The sequence below is a fragment of the Pollicipes pollicipes genome, unplaced genomic scaffold, assembly GCF_011947565.3.
Source record: "Pollicipes pollicipes isolate AB1234 unplaced genomic scaffold, Ppol_2.1 Scaffold_7261;HRSCAF=8764_pilon_pilon_pilon, whole genome shotgun sequence".
Lineage (NCBI taxonomy): Eukaryota > Metazoa > Arthropoda > Thecostraca > Pollicipedomorpha > Pollicipedidae > Pollicipes > Pollicipes pollicipes.
The window spans coordinates 37,533,184-37,548,523 of record NW_023597054.1 but is presented as its reverse complement, the minus strand read 5'-3'; the positions used below and the strand labels follow the sequence as shown (position 1 = coordinate 37,548,523).

The following is a 15,340-nucleotide window of genomic DNA, read 5'->3' as shown; positions in this document are numbered from 1 at the left end:
CCACTAATATAATGCTGTACCGCCGGTTTGCTTAGCGCTGCAGCGTGGAAAGGCACGTCACGAGCCTTATAGACCGATCATGACTTTGTTTCATGGTAATTAATTTGACGTGTATTCGAATTGGACTGCTCAGTCATGGATGCAGTCAATCATTTCTAACGTGTGCAATTTAGTCTTACATCACGTAAATAGCCTTTCATACAAATCGATAACTCAGATTCGCCACCCCAAACACACATGAACACCGTGTTGAAGGTTCTTTATTGAGACGTCTTTCACATGACGAAATCATTAACGCTAGCGGCCAAGCGATTGTAGCGCCAACGAAATCCACACATGCCAATCAGACTGCGTTCCACCTCGCAGAGCAGCATCACGCAGTTCCAGCACTACACTGCAACAACGTCCGATGCATGAGCACATCGCTGAGCGCAGCATTCACATATCCATATTCGAATCCCCATTATGAGAAGCGGCCATACGCCGTCGATAACAGACGCAAATAGGACATGTGTTCACAACTAGCACATTCAACACATCATCGCGCCCGGTTACGTGGAATGGTCGGCGCCCTCTACTGAGTACTATTGGAGACATGTCCGGTTCGGAGAGCGGCGCAGGTCGTGTCCGCTACTCGGCCGTGGGCACGTGCAACGGCTGCCTGCGCGGGTCGTGTCCGCTACTCGGCCATGGGCACGTGCAGCAGCCGCCCGCGCGGGTCATGTCCACTACTCGGCCGTGGACACGTGCAGCGGCCGCCCGCGCGGGTCGTGTCTACTACTCGGCCGTGGGCACGTGCAGCGGCTGCCCGCGCGGGTCGTCGAACCGGTCCATGGTCGGCACGCTGGCCAGCATCGCCAGCGACCAGACGAGAATGACAAGCATGATCAGCGACAGGAACAGTCCCGACCAGATCGGGATGGTGAAGAACGGCGTGCAGTCCCAAGCGCGGCCGAATGAACTGGTCTCGTTCACCATGAACGCCTGCACCTGTGGGGCCGGACCGGAGCAGTGTCAACGTCCCGCGCGCGTGTATGTGGCCCGGCTGTGCGCCTGCCCAGCCAGGTCACCTGGCCAGTTGAGGACAGACACTCACTAGCCAGCGGCCGGGCCGGGCCGCCTGGCCAGATCAGGCCAGACGCTTACTGACCAGCGGCCGGGCCATCTGGCCAGGTCAGGCCAGCTACTTACTGACCAGCGGCCGGGCCACCTGGCAAGCCCCCGGCTGATTCCCGGCTGCTGGCCGGTGGGTGACGCCAGACCGCGTATCATCAAGCGGGGTCACCGACCACCGCGTGACCGCCGCTCGGCGACCGACAAGCGCCGGCCCAACCCGAGCGCGCGCCGCACACCACCCACCTGGAAGTCGGGCAACTCGAGCGAGCTCAGGCTGTTGGCGTCGCTGCTGTTGCTCTCTGCCGCCCACTTGCGGCTGGTGCAGTGGTAGGAGAAGCCGCTCGGTGCGTACACCTCGGCAAAGTCGAGCGTCACGTTCATGTCAGTGGCCGTCACGCCTCCGACCGAGCCCGAGTAGAGCAGCGTCACCGGCGTCAGCAGCCAGGCCGACACCTTGTCATCGGCACCTTCCCGCTTCGACATGTGGCCCAAGAACGTGTACCTGGCGCAGCGAAGCAGGGCCTCGTCACCGTCACCGCCACCAGCTCGTCAACGGAACTGGTGGACGGCGGCTCTCTCACACGTGCACTCTCCGTGCTCGGCTCTGGACAGTATGGAGAGCTTCACATTGCAGAACTTTCTGCTTCCTATAACTGACGAAAGAAAACAAGCATCCCACTGAATCTGCTAAATGATATCATCCCGCACATGCTTGACTGCACGACAGATTCCAGATATTTGGACAAAATGGGCCAAATCTCCCTCCCATCCCACTGTGATGGCCCAAATCTCCCTCCACACTCCACAGTGATGGCCCCATCTCTCTCCTTCATATTCCAGTGATGGCCCAAATTTTCCTCCACATCCCAGTGATGGCCCAAATCTCTCTCCACATCCCACAGCGATGGCCTAAAGCTCCCTCCAATCCCACAGTGAAGCCCAAATCTCCCTCCACATTCCACAGCGACGGCCTAAATCTCCCTCCTTCACATCCCACGGTGACGGGCCGAATCTCCCTCCACATCCCGCAGTGACGGCCCAAATCTCCCTCCACATCTCACAGGGACGGGTCAAATCTTCCTCCCTCACATCCGACACAGTGTACAAACACGCGCCGCTCCTTCTGGCCAACCTATTCTGGTCCGCCAGCGAAGCCCCAGCCGGTGCCGGCCTCTGACGTGCCTCTGATGCCACTCAGTCCGCAAGCGGGACCGGACGCCCCCCTCCCCCCCCCCCCCCTCCGCTCCGTGCAAAGCGCCGCCACTCACGTCAGTGTAACCTTGGACAGGTCGTAGTCGCTGCCGGCGCTGCTCCCGGTTACGCTCTCCCAGACGATGGTGGCCGTCTGGACGCCGGCGCCGTCGCACGAGCTCGAGTTGGACGTCACCAGGGAGGCGTTCAGCGACACCGTAATGCTGCCAGGATCGGGCGCGGGCATCAGCGCCAGCGGCTGAGCTCCGCACAGGGCCAGGGCGTGTTGGGTGTGCAACTACAGATGCCGGACACGACAAACACAACGCCTTGGAGGCGAGTGCGGCCGAGTATCTTATGACTCCATCTGCCGCTGGAGCAGGTGGCGGCGAGGGAGTGACGATTCCCGACGCAGGCGTGCATAAACTTTTTTATCTGTGAACACGTCTCACAGAGAAGCAACCCACAGCCACGCATGGTTCGGTGGTATGCCCTTGGATATCCACCTGTGCATTTGGACAGATGACACAATTATTCATTTCTTTACGTGGTGGCCCGATCAATTATAACCGCATGTAAGCGCTTTACACAATGAGACGTTACACCAGGTTTTAACGCCTAACGCGTGTAGGCCGGTGGCATTCAGTCTGAGCATATCACGCTGCCATTTGAGCTGTTCTACCCATGTCATGGCATAGTGGGATACAGAAAGACGGGTTGAACTGGAACCGGCAAAGGGTTTGATGAAAATCTGCGTAAGACCTCCGAACGCAGACTGTTGCAGCCAGACTGCTACAAACGCAAAACAGCTGCTTTGAACCGCTCTGGCTCTCGCCAGCAGATAACAGATCCCAGCGTCAGCTGCCACTCACGGATCTGTTGAATCCTTAGGGGTGAAGCGCATCACTGGGGGCGCCGAGGTGTAGATGTAGATACAGTTCATGTCGAAGAAATACTCCCTGCCCGGCTCGTCGGCGGCGGCCGCCTTCAGACTGCGCGTGGCCCGGCCCTCGGTCTCGCCGCCCTGGCGCGGCACCAATGTCGTCAGGCGCCGGCCGCCGGCCGCCGGATGGCAGCGGGCCCCTCGACGTGTACACACGCACGCACGCGCGCGCGCGCGCACGCACGCACACACACGCACGCACGCACGCACGCACGCACGCACGCACGCACGCACGCACGCACGCACACACACACACACACACACGCGCGCACACGGGCGCACCACGTGACAAGCAGCACACAGCCAGCTTTGAGCGAGCTTGCTCGTGGTCGCTGCTCGACGCTATAAAACACTTGGTAAGACCAAGGCCTGGCCATTCGCGGCAGAAATACGCCGGCCTCTCAGTTATCCCGCTAAAGGAAGATGGAATCCAAAGCATAATGGACATGCTATTTAACGTATCTCTCATTGTTTCCAGACATCCTGAGTACGCTATCCGCACACACACACACACACACACACACAAGACAGATAGGACTAGAGCCAGACCCGACTCAGGGGAGGGAGTTGCCTAGTAGCCTACTGACCATGGTGGTGTGCTTGCCAGTGAGCACGGCCGAGTACTTGCCAGTCAGGCTCTTCACCTTGGTCAGCACCTGCGAGACAGCGGCGTCTGGTGCCGCCAGAACACGCATGTCACTACACCCACGTCTGCACAAGACATCCAGGACTGAGGAGATGGCATGCCCCCTGCCCGAGCGGTGAGAGCCACCGTGATAATTTTGGCAAAGAGAATTGGAGACGCCTTAGACCGCATCATCACAACATCATTAGCACAATATGTATCACCTAATCTTCTCCTCTGAACCATGGAGAGGACTTGACATATTTTTTCAGCAAATGGGTTAAGAGGGTTACATACAGATGTCTTGCATGTCAACCTGCTGAGCTTCCCTGCCTCATAGCTCATAGCTTGATGAATATCAGACTGAGATGTCACCGACTTTACCAGTGAAAACAGCCAAAATACCAACTGCCTCCCCCCATTCCATACATTGACACATCACTGGACGGACAAGCAGCAGGCAGTTAGGCTGCTGCATGACGGCCTGGTGATCAGTGCAGAACACCGCCACCTGCCGGCAGTGACCCGCACTGCCAGTCACTGACCTGCCTGGCGGAGTGCCGTGGCACGATCAGCACCTGGCTTGTCATTCAGATACACCAGGAAGAGGGTCTTGCGTGCGGCAGGCGCCAGTTTCAATGCTGACAGGTTGTTCAGGTCGACAGTGACACGAGCGTAGGTAGACAGGAGTGCTGGCACCTGGGGCAAAGGGAGTGGGGCTGGTACCAGCCAGTTGTGTGCTTCCCAGCAGGCAAGCAATTCACTGGTGGTCAGTAAGTCGAGCAGCAGGCAAACCTGTCTCAACATGACCTGTGCAATTGCTTATGAAACTAATTGTTTTCAAATGGCACCATCCTGCATTTCATAGGGTTTGGAAGCTAATACAAACCAAATAAACATGACATCATTTAAACTCAGGCCAGGAGGTCTGAGTTTAAGTCTAAATGCTTCTCAACTTGACTTAACCCAGGTCAACTCACGCTGCAGGGGGAGCCTTACTGGGGTGGCTGTGCACAGCAAAACCCCCCACCCTCCACATTCCTGTCTGATAAAAGGGCCTCCTGTCAGGTGCAAGGACCAGGCAAAATTATCCTGGCACACCTGCCCCACACAAAATTATCTGTTGGACTGGACAGCACAACTTGGGTGGTGGATTTGGGCTACACATGGCAAGCTTTGCCTGATGGTGCTCTGAACCCAAAGCCATCCACTCTACCCATTCTGAATGGTTACAACACAACTAGATAGATGTATAGGGAATCAAGTACTTATTCTAAGTAGCATACACATGAGTATCATGATGTTAATATAAATGCATATACCTGAGATGGATCAGCCATGCTTGGAGTGAAGGCACTTTGAGATGATTCAAATTCTTGCTGCAAATGAGAGAGAGCTTCTGGATATCCACTGAAGTCTTCTACATTGAGCTGAAAATGTTTAACACATTTAAGTGAGGTTACCACATAAGATTAAAAGCAGATGAAAATATAAAAACAGCCTGCTTATCTTTTAATGTAGTTTTGAGCTGCACATACCAGTCTGTACTATCTCAATTACTACTATAATACCACTAATAGCATTATAACCTTCCTCCACAAAGTGCCTAGACATTGTGTAAAATAGCTTCTGGTGATACCTTACACACCTCCTAAGACTACAGTTTTACAATGCCAAAAGAGAAGTTCATCACTAAATTAAAGCAGAGCCTAAGCATTCACACAAAGACTTTGCATTTTATAGTGCAGGTGCAATGCACTTAGACAATACTAGGTGTAGGTACACATTGGTACCTAATGTTAGAAAAAATCATTGTACATCACTTGTCATGTTTAAGGCAGCACAAACTATAAATAATCATAAAACAGGTAGATTCATGCTCCTACCTTCAAATTTTAATAACTATAATAGCGAGCTCCTGAGAGCCGCACCCACCCCACCGTCTTGACTCCCCAGCGCCGTTTCTGCATTATCGTTGCATAATTACAATATTTCTGCTTACCAAGAACCATAAAAATGTACAGGGCCAAGGTAACAATAACAATGCAATGAAAAAACGTTTTTTATCATGTCTAAGTACGTTTATGAAATGGACAGGCCAGAATAGTCCGGAATATAGCCTGAACTAAACTAAACTGAACTAAACTAAAGTAAACTAAGCTAAGCTAAGCTAACCTAACTCAACCTAACTGAACCTAACCCCCACACTATCCCCTTCAACCAAGTGTCCCATTGGCATCCATGTTCCATGCCATATATATGTGCCATATTAAGAAGTTTTGTTTAGCCACCATATTCTCATTTTGCTTATTACTCCCCCCCCCAAAAACATCAGATTTCCCTACCATGTTCACTGCTCTGCAAACAGTACAGAAGACTGCTTGGATACACAAGAAACATATTTCACTGGATTCTTGTTACCTTGGCCTCATACATTTTTATGGTTCTTGATGCGCAGTAATGTTGTGATGATGCAGTAATGTGATTACATGTAGCAATGGCACTGGGGGTCGCAGTTGCTGCATGTTTGCGGTGCTCGATTGTTCGCTATTGTAGTTATTTAAGTTCCTAGGTAAGAGTTAAGATGACTTGTTTTACAATTAATTACAATGTGTTCTGCCTTAAAAATGACAATTGATGTACAATGTTCTTTCTTAACATGAGGTAGCAATGTATACCCCGAGCCCATACCAACATAAAAGCATGTAAAACAAAAAAGAGGCACACAATGTGCAACTCTTACTCATGTACCAAATTCCAGATGCTGAATTAACACAAAAAGTTTGAGAAATCACCAACCTCATTCATGACAAACATCACCAAGGCCTCAGCATCCATTGAATCTAGAAGGTTTTGAAGCTGGGAGTTGGACAGTGCTGGAAGTGCTGGCAATTCTGGCATTTTTGTTTCAAGCCTGAGAATATAAAGGATGTAACAGTCAGCAAAACTAAGTATGTACCCATAATAAGCACATCAAGCTTGTTGCATCCATATGGGCATAAAGCACATGACAAAATTAGCATATTGAGAAAAAATAACCCATACCAATAACTCCTTGCACCACACTGCTGAATAATATAATCTTAATTTGAATATATTAGTTGCTTATCCAGTCAACTCCAAGATGTAAGGCCATAAAAATGCTATCATATCCCACAAATTGTGAAAATAACAACACAAGGGTATATACATCACTGAGCTAGACTTTCATTATCTGACAAACACAAAATATTTCTCACCAACTTACGGTGATCACATATCCAGTATTCATGCCTTTAAATTAGCAGATCGTCTACTTACATTGTCGATTCCCACACCAGAACTGGGGCGTTTCTCTCAGCCATAGACAAGCTGGCCATAGCCAGCGCGAACATTATCTTCATTAGACTCATCATGTTTCACTTCTTGCTGCAATTAATATATACGAGCGGCGTTTTTTTGGCACGTTATCGAGCCTTTCAAAGATTACTGGAGTAAGTAAATACTATGACCACAGAACCACTTCGGAACAACCCCACGCACAATCCACAATACAGACATCCGCACCCAGCACGTAAAGAAACGGACTTCTGAAACACTCGCGCCACTCTTCGTCACCATTTGTCCCGTGACCATAAGTATCGATTTGCTGCAGAAATAAATAGATATTTGAAAGGTTTCGTGTTAATGATATCGGACTAAATGACTATTTACTACTTTCATCGCCAATTAAATAATGTCTTACATCTCCAAAAGTATTCCATACTAACTTTACGTTGCCAATGGTTTCAACTAGGAATTATCGATAACGCGCTGGATCACATGATTTTGGTAGGGAACCAGTTACCAAGGAAACTCAAAGCAACGAAAATATCGCTGTATTGCCACATTGTATGAATCATAAACTGGGCACTTCACCACTGACTGGATTAATGTCAGCAATACCGACTTTTTTAAACACAGGCTGAATAGTTCTAAGTCGGAATGTCCACTGCAGCCACCAAGCACACGAAAGAGACATAAAAAGCAGTGAGCATTCTTGAAAGCAACCGATGAAATTCCAACTGCCGACCATGTTGTGGAACCAATTGGCATCACTTCCCCAAATGTTTCAGAACGAAAACGCCGCCATTCACCAGAGATGTATTTTAAGTGTGAGTTGCTGACTCGTGTTGAGTTTCGCGCACGGGTGCCGATTTGTATTCTTTTGTGAGGGCCCTGCCCCCCCCCCCCCCCCAATGTTGCCATGGCCCTCGAATTTTGTTTGGCGGGAATGCTACAATAAACCATGGGTAACTGATGATCATAACACGAAGACTATTTTCTTTGGTCTGTCTGCGTAGTAGCATCTCGTACCACTTTCACAACAAAAAGTCGTGGCTGCTCTCACCAGAAGATGCAAATCGTAACAGTTGAGCTGATTAACGATGCAATAAACTTCACATACCTGGCGCCATAAGGCACACAATGGTTTATGAGGTTAAAGTGAAAAGCTCTGGAAAATGGAGATGGTCTAAGTCATTCATGGCTAACCCCGTCCCCCTCCCCCACAACCAAAATATGTGCCGTCTACCATGACCGCCAAAGAAGAGCGCCATCGGCGCCCTAAGGTAGCGTTTAAAGGGGCGCCTTCACGTTTGCACGGCTTGCACGTTAAGCACGGCTTGGGGTACCCGTGATCATAGAGGCACTCACGATTATAAGCACGACTTGAAATGTCGAGCACTGTCAATATGACCAATGTTTGCGCTATAACATCGCATAACCAGTACCTCCTGGTATATGAAAGGCCGAAAACTCAGCATAAAACCTCTTAACTCATAATTGAGATTATCTTATGACGTCAATAGCTCGCAGTGCTGGAAATCGAATTATCAATCTGAAAATTACTCACTCACCTTGCCAGAACACGTGTACATGCATCTGACATACTCGAGCAGCGAAGGTTGTGTGAAATGCGTTTTCACGTGTCCACGGTGTCGTCGCCCCAGCTTAAACCCACGGTATCCTCCACATCAGCGACGACCAGAGCAGAAAAAAGCCTCCATTCCTCTGCTTCCTGGGTGTGTCAGTGCTCGGCTAGTGTCAGTGCTATATGACATTCCTCTTGTGCTTTCTACTTTGTCAGTATAGGCAGACTGGTACACCGGGCAAAACACGGATTTAAGTGCAGACGACCAGCAGAGCAGGGCCGAACCCGTGACAGGGCCGAATCCGTCACGGGGGTGAACCCGCGATAGGGCCGAATCCGTCACAGGGCTGAACCCGTCACAGGTCTGAATCCGTCACACGGCCGAACCCGCGAGAGGGCCGAATCCGTCACAGGGCTGAACCCGTGGCAGGGCCGAACCCGTGACAGGGCTGATCAGACGTGCCTAGGGTAATGGCAAGCAAAGTCTCTGTGATGCGTCCGCGTATGTATGGTATGCGTGAATGTGCCATGTGAGGCGATTTTCTGAATGGCAGGGCTTTGTGCAGAAACGGCCTGTTAAAAAAAGAAGCCGAAGACCGTGGCATCACGAGCGGCAAAAGCTGCGTCCACGCAACCAGCACCTGGAGCGAGGTGTGGTCGTATAAAATCATCATAGCCGGCTAACACAAGATAATTCAGCATGAGATACCAACAGCATCTAAACACCGTCTTACGTGCTCAACAGCTCATCATCTTAAGATAAAAACCGTCACTTAACACGCACCCCGGTGGCCTGTTGGATGCCTTTCGCTCGGGTGGGGGCGGTCAATTTGACCGCTCCCTGTGAGATCTCAGGTACTAAGAGAGCTAGAGACAACCAAATTTACAGGGTGTGTTGACCTGTACGTGAACCTCCTTAGTTCAAAGTTAGATGTTCCTAGGTCATTACGTTTGGGTCAAATGAGGTCAAACAGGGACAAATTCCAGGTTGGTCTCCGAAGGGTCCCTAGAACCTAGATAACTGTTCTAAGCAGAAGGTCGCATACTCATTGAACGTGAACGTCAATGACCTTGTTTGACCTTTCGAAGGTCATGGTGACCAAAATCATGCAAGACTGCAATATTTTTTGCATTTGAATAAGCGACTGAGATTACGATAGGAAGCATGTTCCTAAAAACAAAATGTTGATCTTGGTCATTTCAGGTCAGTGATAAATTGCGAGTTAAAGTAGTCGATGGGAGGTGTATAATACGGTTCCTGTTATCAATAAATTCGAAATGAGCGCCAGAAAATACCCGATACAGCGAGCCCTACAGTAATAAAATAGGTTGATTTTGACCTTGGTCGGATCTTCATACCTGACCTTAGGTCAATGTGATTTGCTCCTTCAGTTGTCATGTTGCCAAGAAAGTAGCTCAGAGATGTATGACTTCATCTAACACTCCGTTGTTGGATCAGATTGAGCGATTCCCTAGAAACTGCCTTCGCTGAAACCATGTCCTGACTTTGACCTGTCGTACGTCAGCGATCTTACAAGGTATATCTAAATGTTTGGTGTCACATGATCCGCTATTAAATTGTCTATAGCCATGCAAAATTTGGCGCGGCCATGCCGTGTCGTTCGGAAACCATCTTGGAAAATCTTCGGGGCATCAATTTGACCCCAACCAAGCGCGTGTTAATGTATGTATATTGAGGACACCATTCACCGTATTTAGTTGTCGTAAGCGGCGAAACATTGGTCGTAGGAAATAGTACTGAAATGTCTGTTCCAGTTGCATGCTCATATCTAATGTCTTATGATAGAGACGTTTTGACCCTGAGGGAAGAATTATTATGATTGACCTTAATTTCGGCGTGCAACAAATGCGTCTTGGCTGGGTTTCAAAACACGTCAAGCCACGGTTCTCGCGCTGGTCGGCTCACGTTGTATTCCACCGCGCGCTTCACCACATTATCAGGTAGATGAGAGCTCCTAGCATCCGGCGGTTCCGCACGGAAACGGTTCATCACCGCATAGGAATTCCTCATCGCTGCCGAGGTTGGCCTCAGAGCTGCCTCAGAACTACACCCCCCTCGTCAACACCCCGTCGACACATCCTCCCGCCGCCTCGCCAAGAGGTCAGTGGTTCGCCACCGTGCAGCCGATCCAGTCGAGGAAAGCATCCACACGGGTGTAGATGCCTGGAAAGTCGACGTTGCCGCAGCCGTAGCCGAAGGAGACGACGCCTACGGCGAACCAGGACTGTCGGTTGTGCTGCAGGCGTCTCTCCATCAGAGGGCCTCCGCTGTCGCCCTGCCGACGTCAGCAGTCCCAGACGTCAGGCGGTTCGCAGCCGTTGATCGGTGCTGCGTACCATGATACAGCCCAAGCACTAGGGGAGAGGAGAGTCAGCGCACGGCCGCAAGCACTCAAGATCCTCAGTGCATACCAAATGAAACGCTGGGCCCGGCAAGTCTCTAATCATGAAAGCAGTGCTGGGCCGGTTTATGGATGCGTGTCGCTGTCAGTAAAGGCCAAAAGCCCTTAAACGACTGCCTATGCTTCTTGAACACGTGGCACTTCAATGCTTTTTTCGTATGCGACCCATCAGCTGTTTACACCATGCACCAGCTCGGGGCGTTCATAACATACAATTTCACGTCAGCACACCAATAAACGCAATGTAAGGCTATCTTGCATCATAATTTCATCCTTTTTAAACCAATATGGCTCAGTCAGCTAGCCAAACATATCATGCAAAGCAATGCTCCTTCGCACGTCAGCATGGTTCACTGGGCCATCCGCCCCAACCCAGCATTTTGCAACGCACATCCCCCATACGATGCACATGCTTGTCGTTTTGGTACCCACCCTGCATGCATCGATCCCGCCGTTCTCGTCCTCTCCGGTGGCGCAGATGTTCGTGTCGTCCGCGGTCGTGCCCCAGCCGGAGTACGTCCGCTGGCACTGAGCGCGGCTCGTGACGTTAATCCGCGCCCACTGCATTGCGGCTACGTTGTTCCCACCTGAAATGGAAGTGCCGGCACGCTCGAGCCTCGAAGACTCGGTACACTTGCCCGCCCTGCACACCCGCAAAGAGCTTCGCACCAGAATGGGCGGTAGGGCCCCATTATGTGACCTCTGCTAGCCTGCCGTTGTATAACATGTTTTAACAATTTAGATTTTCGGTGATTGTTTTGTTTTTTATTTAAGTGTGTAAACGACGGGATGGTTGATAACGTGTGACATGGTGCTGTCGTTTTGTAATGTTTGAGTCATACTACTAATATTATTATACCGAATCGAACAATAGGTCACTTGTTGGAGTTATTCGTAGATACAATCAGCACAAACATGAACATAAAGCTACTACCGCTTAGCGCCCATGGCACAGCTGGGATTTGACCCCGGAGCCCCGCGTTTGAGTCCAAAGCCATAACTATTCCGGCCATGACGCCCCCGGCATGTCTACGTTCAGACTATTGGAGTTCAGAATACATAAATGCCGTTCTCTCTATTTGTGATAGTACTGGTTTGTTAGTAGCCATGGGTGTGCGAAATTGCAGGAGAGTATGACTGGGGCGGTCATGAGCTTTTAAAGATTTAGGCCCAACCTTCTGATTGAACGTATTTCTGGAATGAGCGCCGACGCTCAATAGTGCAGGATTGCGCAGGGAGGTGCAAGGCACTTCGGACACTGATCTGGATTTTGACCTTGCTTGACCTTATTTGAGCCAACAGTTATGACCTAGGGTCATTAAAATTTGACACAAATGAGCTCACACAGAGTCCTATTTACTCTATGACCGTCCCCTCCCCTTCCCACGTTACCCCTCTCCGCTGAGCGCGTCGCATTCAACCATCCATCGGGCGCCCGCTAATTGTCTGCAATCACAAGAAACCTCGATTAAATATGCAGCAGTGGAAAATCAAACGAGGGGGTACCGGTAATGTAGTGGTTAACGTGTCTGTGTAAAATACCCTGTGTAACCACTGGGCGTCTGGGAAACCACATATACGGGGTTCGATTCCTCGCGGTACCTGGCCTTCCTGCCAGGGTGAGGGGTAGGCGACGCCATTTAGCCTCAGCAGCTGAGTGCGTCGTAAAGCCCCAGTGACACATAAAATCGAATGAGGGACCTGAAGGAGAATGGGAAGAATGGTCTGAGAATGTCCTGAAGGGGAGCTGAGCCATAGGCCTACATCTTTCGAGAAATCACGCCGGAAGGCACGCTGTGCTGCCAACTCAAGCCATCGACCTTCCGCTGGCCGAAAATCAAGCCAGGCACTTATATCCGGCAGGGAATCGAGTCGGAGACCTCTCGCTCGATTCCACTACTAAGTACGGCATCTGGTGACCGGCTTCGTGCCCCACTGTTGGGAACCGCTGCTGGGACCCGCTGCTGGGACCCATTACTGGGACCCGCTGCTGGGACCCGCTGCTGACGCCCGCTGCTGACACTCGTTGCTGGCACCGCTGCTGGGACCCGCTACTGGGACTCGCTGCTGACACCTGCTGCTGGGGCCCGGTGCTTGCACCCGCCGCTTACACCCGCTGCTTACTCCCGCTGCTTACACTCGCTGCTTACACCCGCTGCTTACCGTACTCTGTCGCGCCCCAGCCGGCAGTGTAGACAGGCTGACCAGCCAGGTCAGAGATGGGACGGGCGACTTTGGAGATGCACAGCGGCTTCATCACGGCTGCAAGTCGGCAGGCCTGTGTCGGTCTGTGTCGATGTTGGACGATAAAAACCCGTGGCGGCCATTCGCCGAGTCAAACGGTATGCGACTCTGACCAGGATCAGCAAATGGAAAAAACCGTCTAAGAAAGCATCTCAAACAGACTATAAACTATTTCTGCAGGCTATGTTATATCACGACTACTTCAAGCGTTTGAAGACAGGGTGTGTCATAATAAGCTGCAGACTATGTGGTAGACACACACACCACTGAATGTGATGAGTGCATGTAGATCGCCCCCTGAGATTCTTACACTTACACGTACTACACACCAATGATATTGCTACACTTACCGACCACGAAGCTGCGCTTGATTTGCTAGCATGGAGTCGCGGACGCTAGAAATAAGGACAAGGAAAGCGGTGCGCAACTTTGATAATACTTATACTTTTCCCCTTAAACTCATGGGAAAATTGTCCACCATCCACAGTTGATCTCCGTAAAATTAGCTGAGAGATGTGAAGAAACGAGCCATTCGTATTGCTGCGAGGCGGTTAGGTATGAATTTGCATTTAATAACTGCACTATGTGTCAGTGTGTACGGCATATACAACTGTATAGGCATATATATTATATTATATATATATATATAAGTATATTACACCTCTCTCTCTCTTCTCCCTCTCTCTCTCTCTCTCTCTCCTCTCTCTCTCTCTCTCTCTCTCTCTTCTCTCTCTCTCTCTCTCTTCTCTCTCCCTCTCTCTCTCTATCTCTCTCTCTCTCTCTCTCTCTCTCTCTCTCTCTCTCTCTCTCCTCTCTCCTCTCTTCTTTTGAACTGCGAGGCACCAAGGGCAGGCGGAACGGAGATCGGTGGCGCTGCCTCGAGACGCCGTATTAACCACCGTGTGGTGACGTGAGTGTGACGACGTAAGGCAGCACCAACATGATCACTTTGATTGCATATTGTGTTTATGTTCATCATTGCTGATTACAATGTGTAATCGAAAGAGCTTTTTAACTAGCCTGATAGCTTGGCCCTTTGTTGTTACATACAGCGTTTATCAAGCGTGAAAACCCGGGCATTGAGGCCTTACGAGATATTGAGATGCGTTCGGCGTGAGCTTCAATAGGGCGATGGTCGTTGTAGATTCCATTTGAATTCTCGTCTGAAAATCCGGATGCTTGATGGCTTTCTCTACATCGTACACTCTGGGTGGGTACTGGGGATCTTCATCCGTATGCGTGGCCAGACTCAAGTCCCCTAGGCGTACCTTCACCCTGTAAAGTGGCACAGAAGCTGCATGAGGCTGTTGCACTGTCCTTTATAAGTCCGAAATGTTGGTAACTTGGTAAATATTAAGGGGAAAACTGCGCCACTTAACGCAACAATACTTTTTATGGGCTGTGATGGGGACACAGACGGAAATGGTCCATCCAGAATTTGCACAAACCACTTGGATATGTAGTGGCGACTTTTCGCGTACTTGGCATGCAGTCAGACAACAGCCATCTCTATGTATGGAGGAGATCCGACATCTTGTAGGGAACCAGAACGACGCGGTGATGTCATCCGATCGTTCCTGCCATCCCAGGGGCGCGCATAGAAGTTGGCATGCCAGCGTCGGGTCCCGGCCCAAAACGACTGGCTCAGTGGGTTCGCGAACCAAGCACCGCGTGGGAAGCCCTCCCAAGGTGTTGTGCCCCCTCGCAAAAAGTGATCTTTCTAAAATGACGGAAAGAAAAAGATCTTACCGATGTGCGACCACACATGGTAATACACGGTAAGTCAAAGCAGTACCCCTTGCACTTCTCAACACTATTTGGCTAAAATTTCAGTCAGATTGGACTGCGGTAAAATGAGCCCATATCTTAAGAAAAAAATGGTGCAGGGTCGACATCCACGGAACAAG

General features: G+C 50.4%; 2 protein-coding genes across 2 annotated transcripts; both read right to left on the bottom strand.

Moving 5' to 3' along the window:
• Window positions 1-240: 240 nt before the first annotated feature.
• LOC119112913 (V-type proton ATPase subunit S1) lies at window positions 241-7,453 on the bottom strand. The gene is made up of 9 exons (XM_037237219.1): window positions 7,176-7,453; window positions 6,675-6,789; window positions 5,198-5,305; window positions 4,421-4,574; window positions 3,838-3,923; window positions 3,180-3,331; window positions 2,385-2,531; window positions 1,360-1,618; window positions 241-990 (listed from the first exon to the last, which is right to left on the bottom strand). The coding sequence occupies exons 1-9, from the start codon at window positions 7,268-7,270 to the stop codon at window positions 778-780; spliced, it is 1,329 nt and encodes a 442-aa protein (XP_037093114.1). The 5' UTR covers window positions 7,271-7,453; the 3' UTR covers window positions 241-777.
• Window positions 7,454-10,615: 3,162 nt separating this feature from the next.
• On the bottom strand, window positions 10,616-14,537 carry LOC119113229 (mite allergen Der f 3). Its single transcript, XM_037237584.1, has 4 exons — window positions 14,525-14,537; window positions 13,353-13,451; window positions 11,622-11,776; window positions 10,616-11,063 (listed from the first exon to the last, which is right to left on the bottom strand). Exons 2-4 carry the CDS (start codon window positions 13,444-13,446, stop codon window positions 10,890-10,892), a joined length of 423 nt encoding a protein of 140 aa, XP_037093479.1. The 5' UTR covers window positions 13,447-13,451; window positions 14,525-14,537; the 3' UTR covers window positions 10,616-10,889.
• Between the last annotated feature and the right edge of the window lie 803 nt (window positions 14,538-15,340).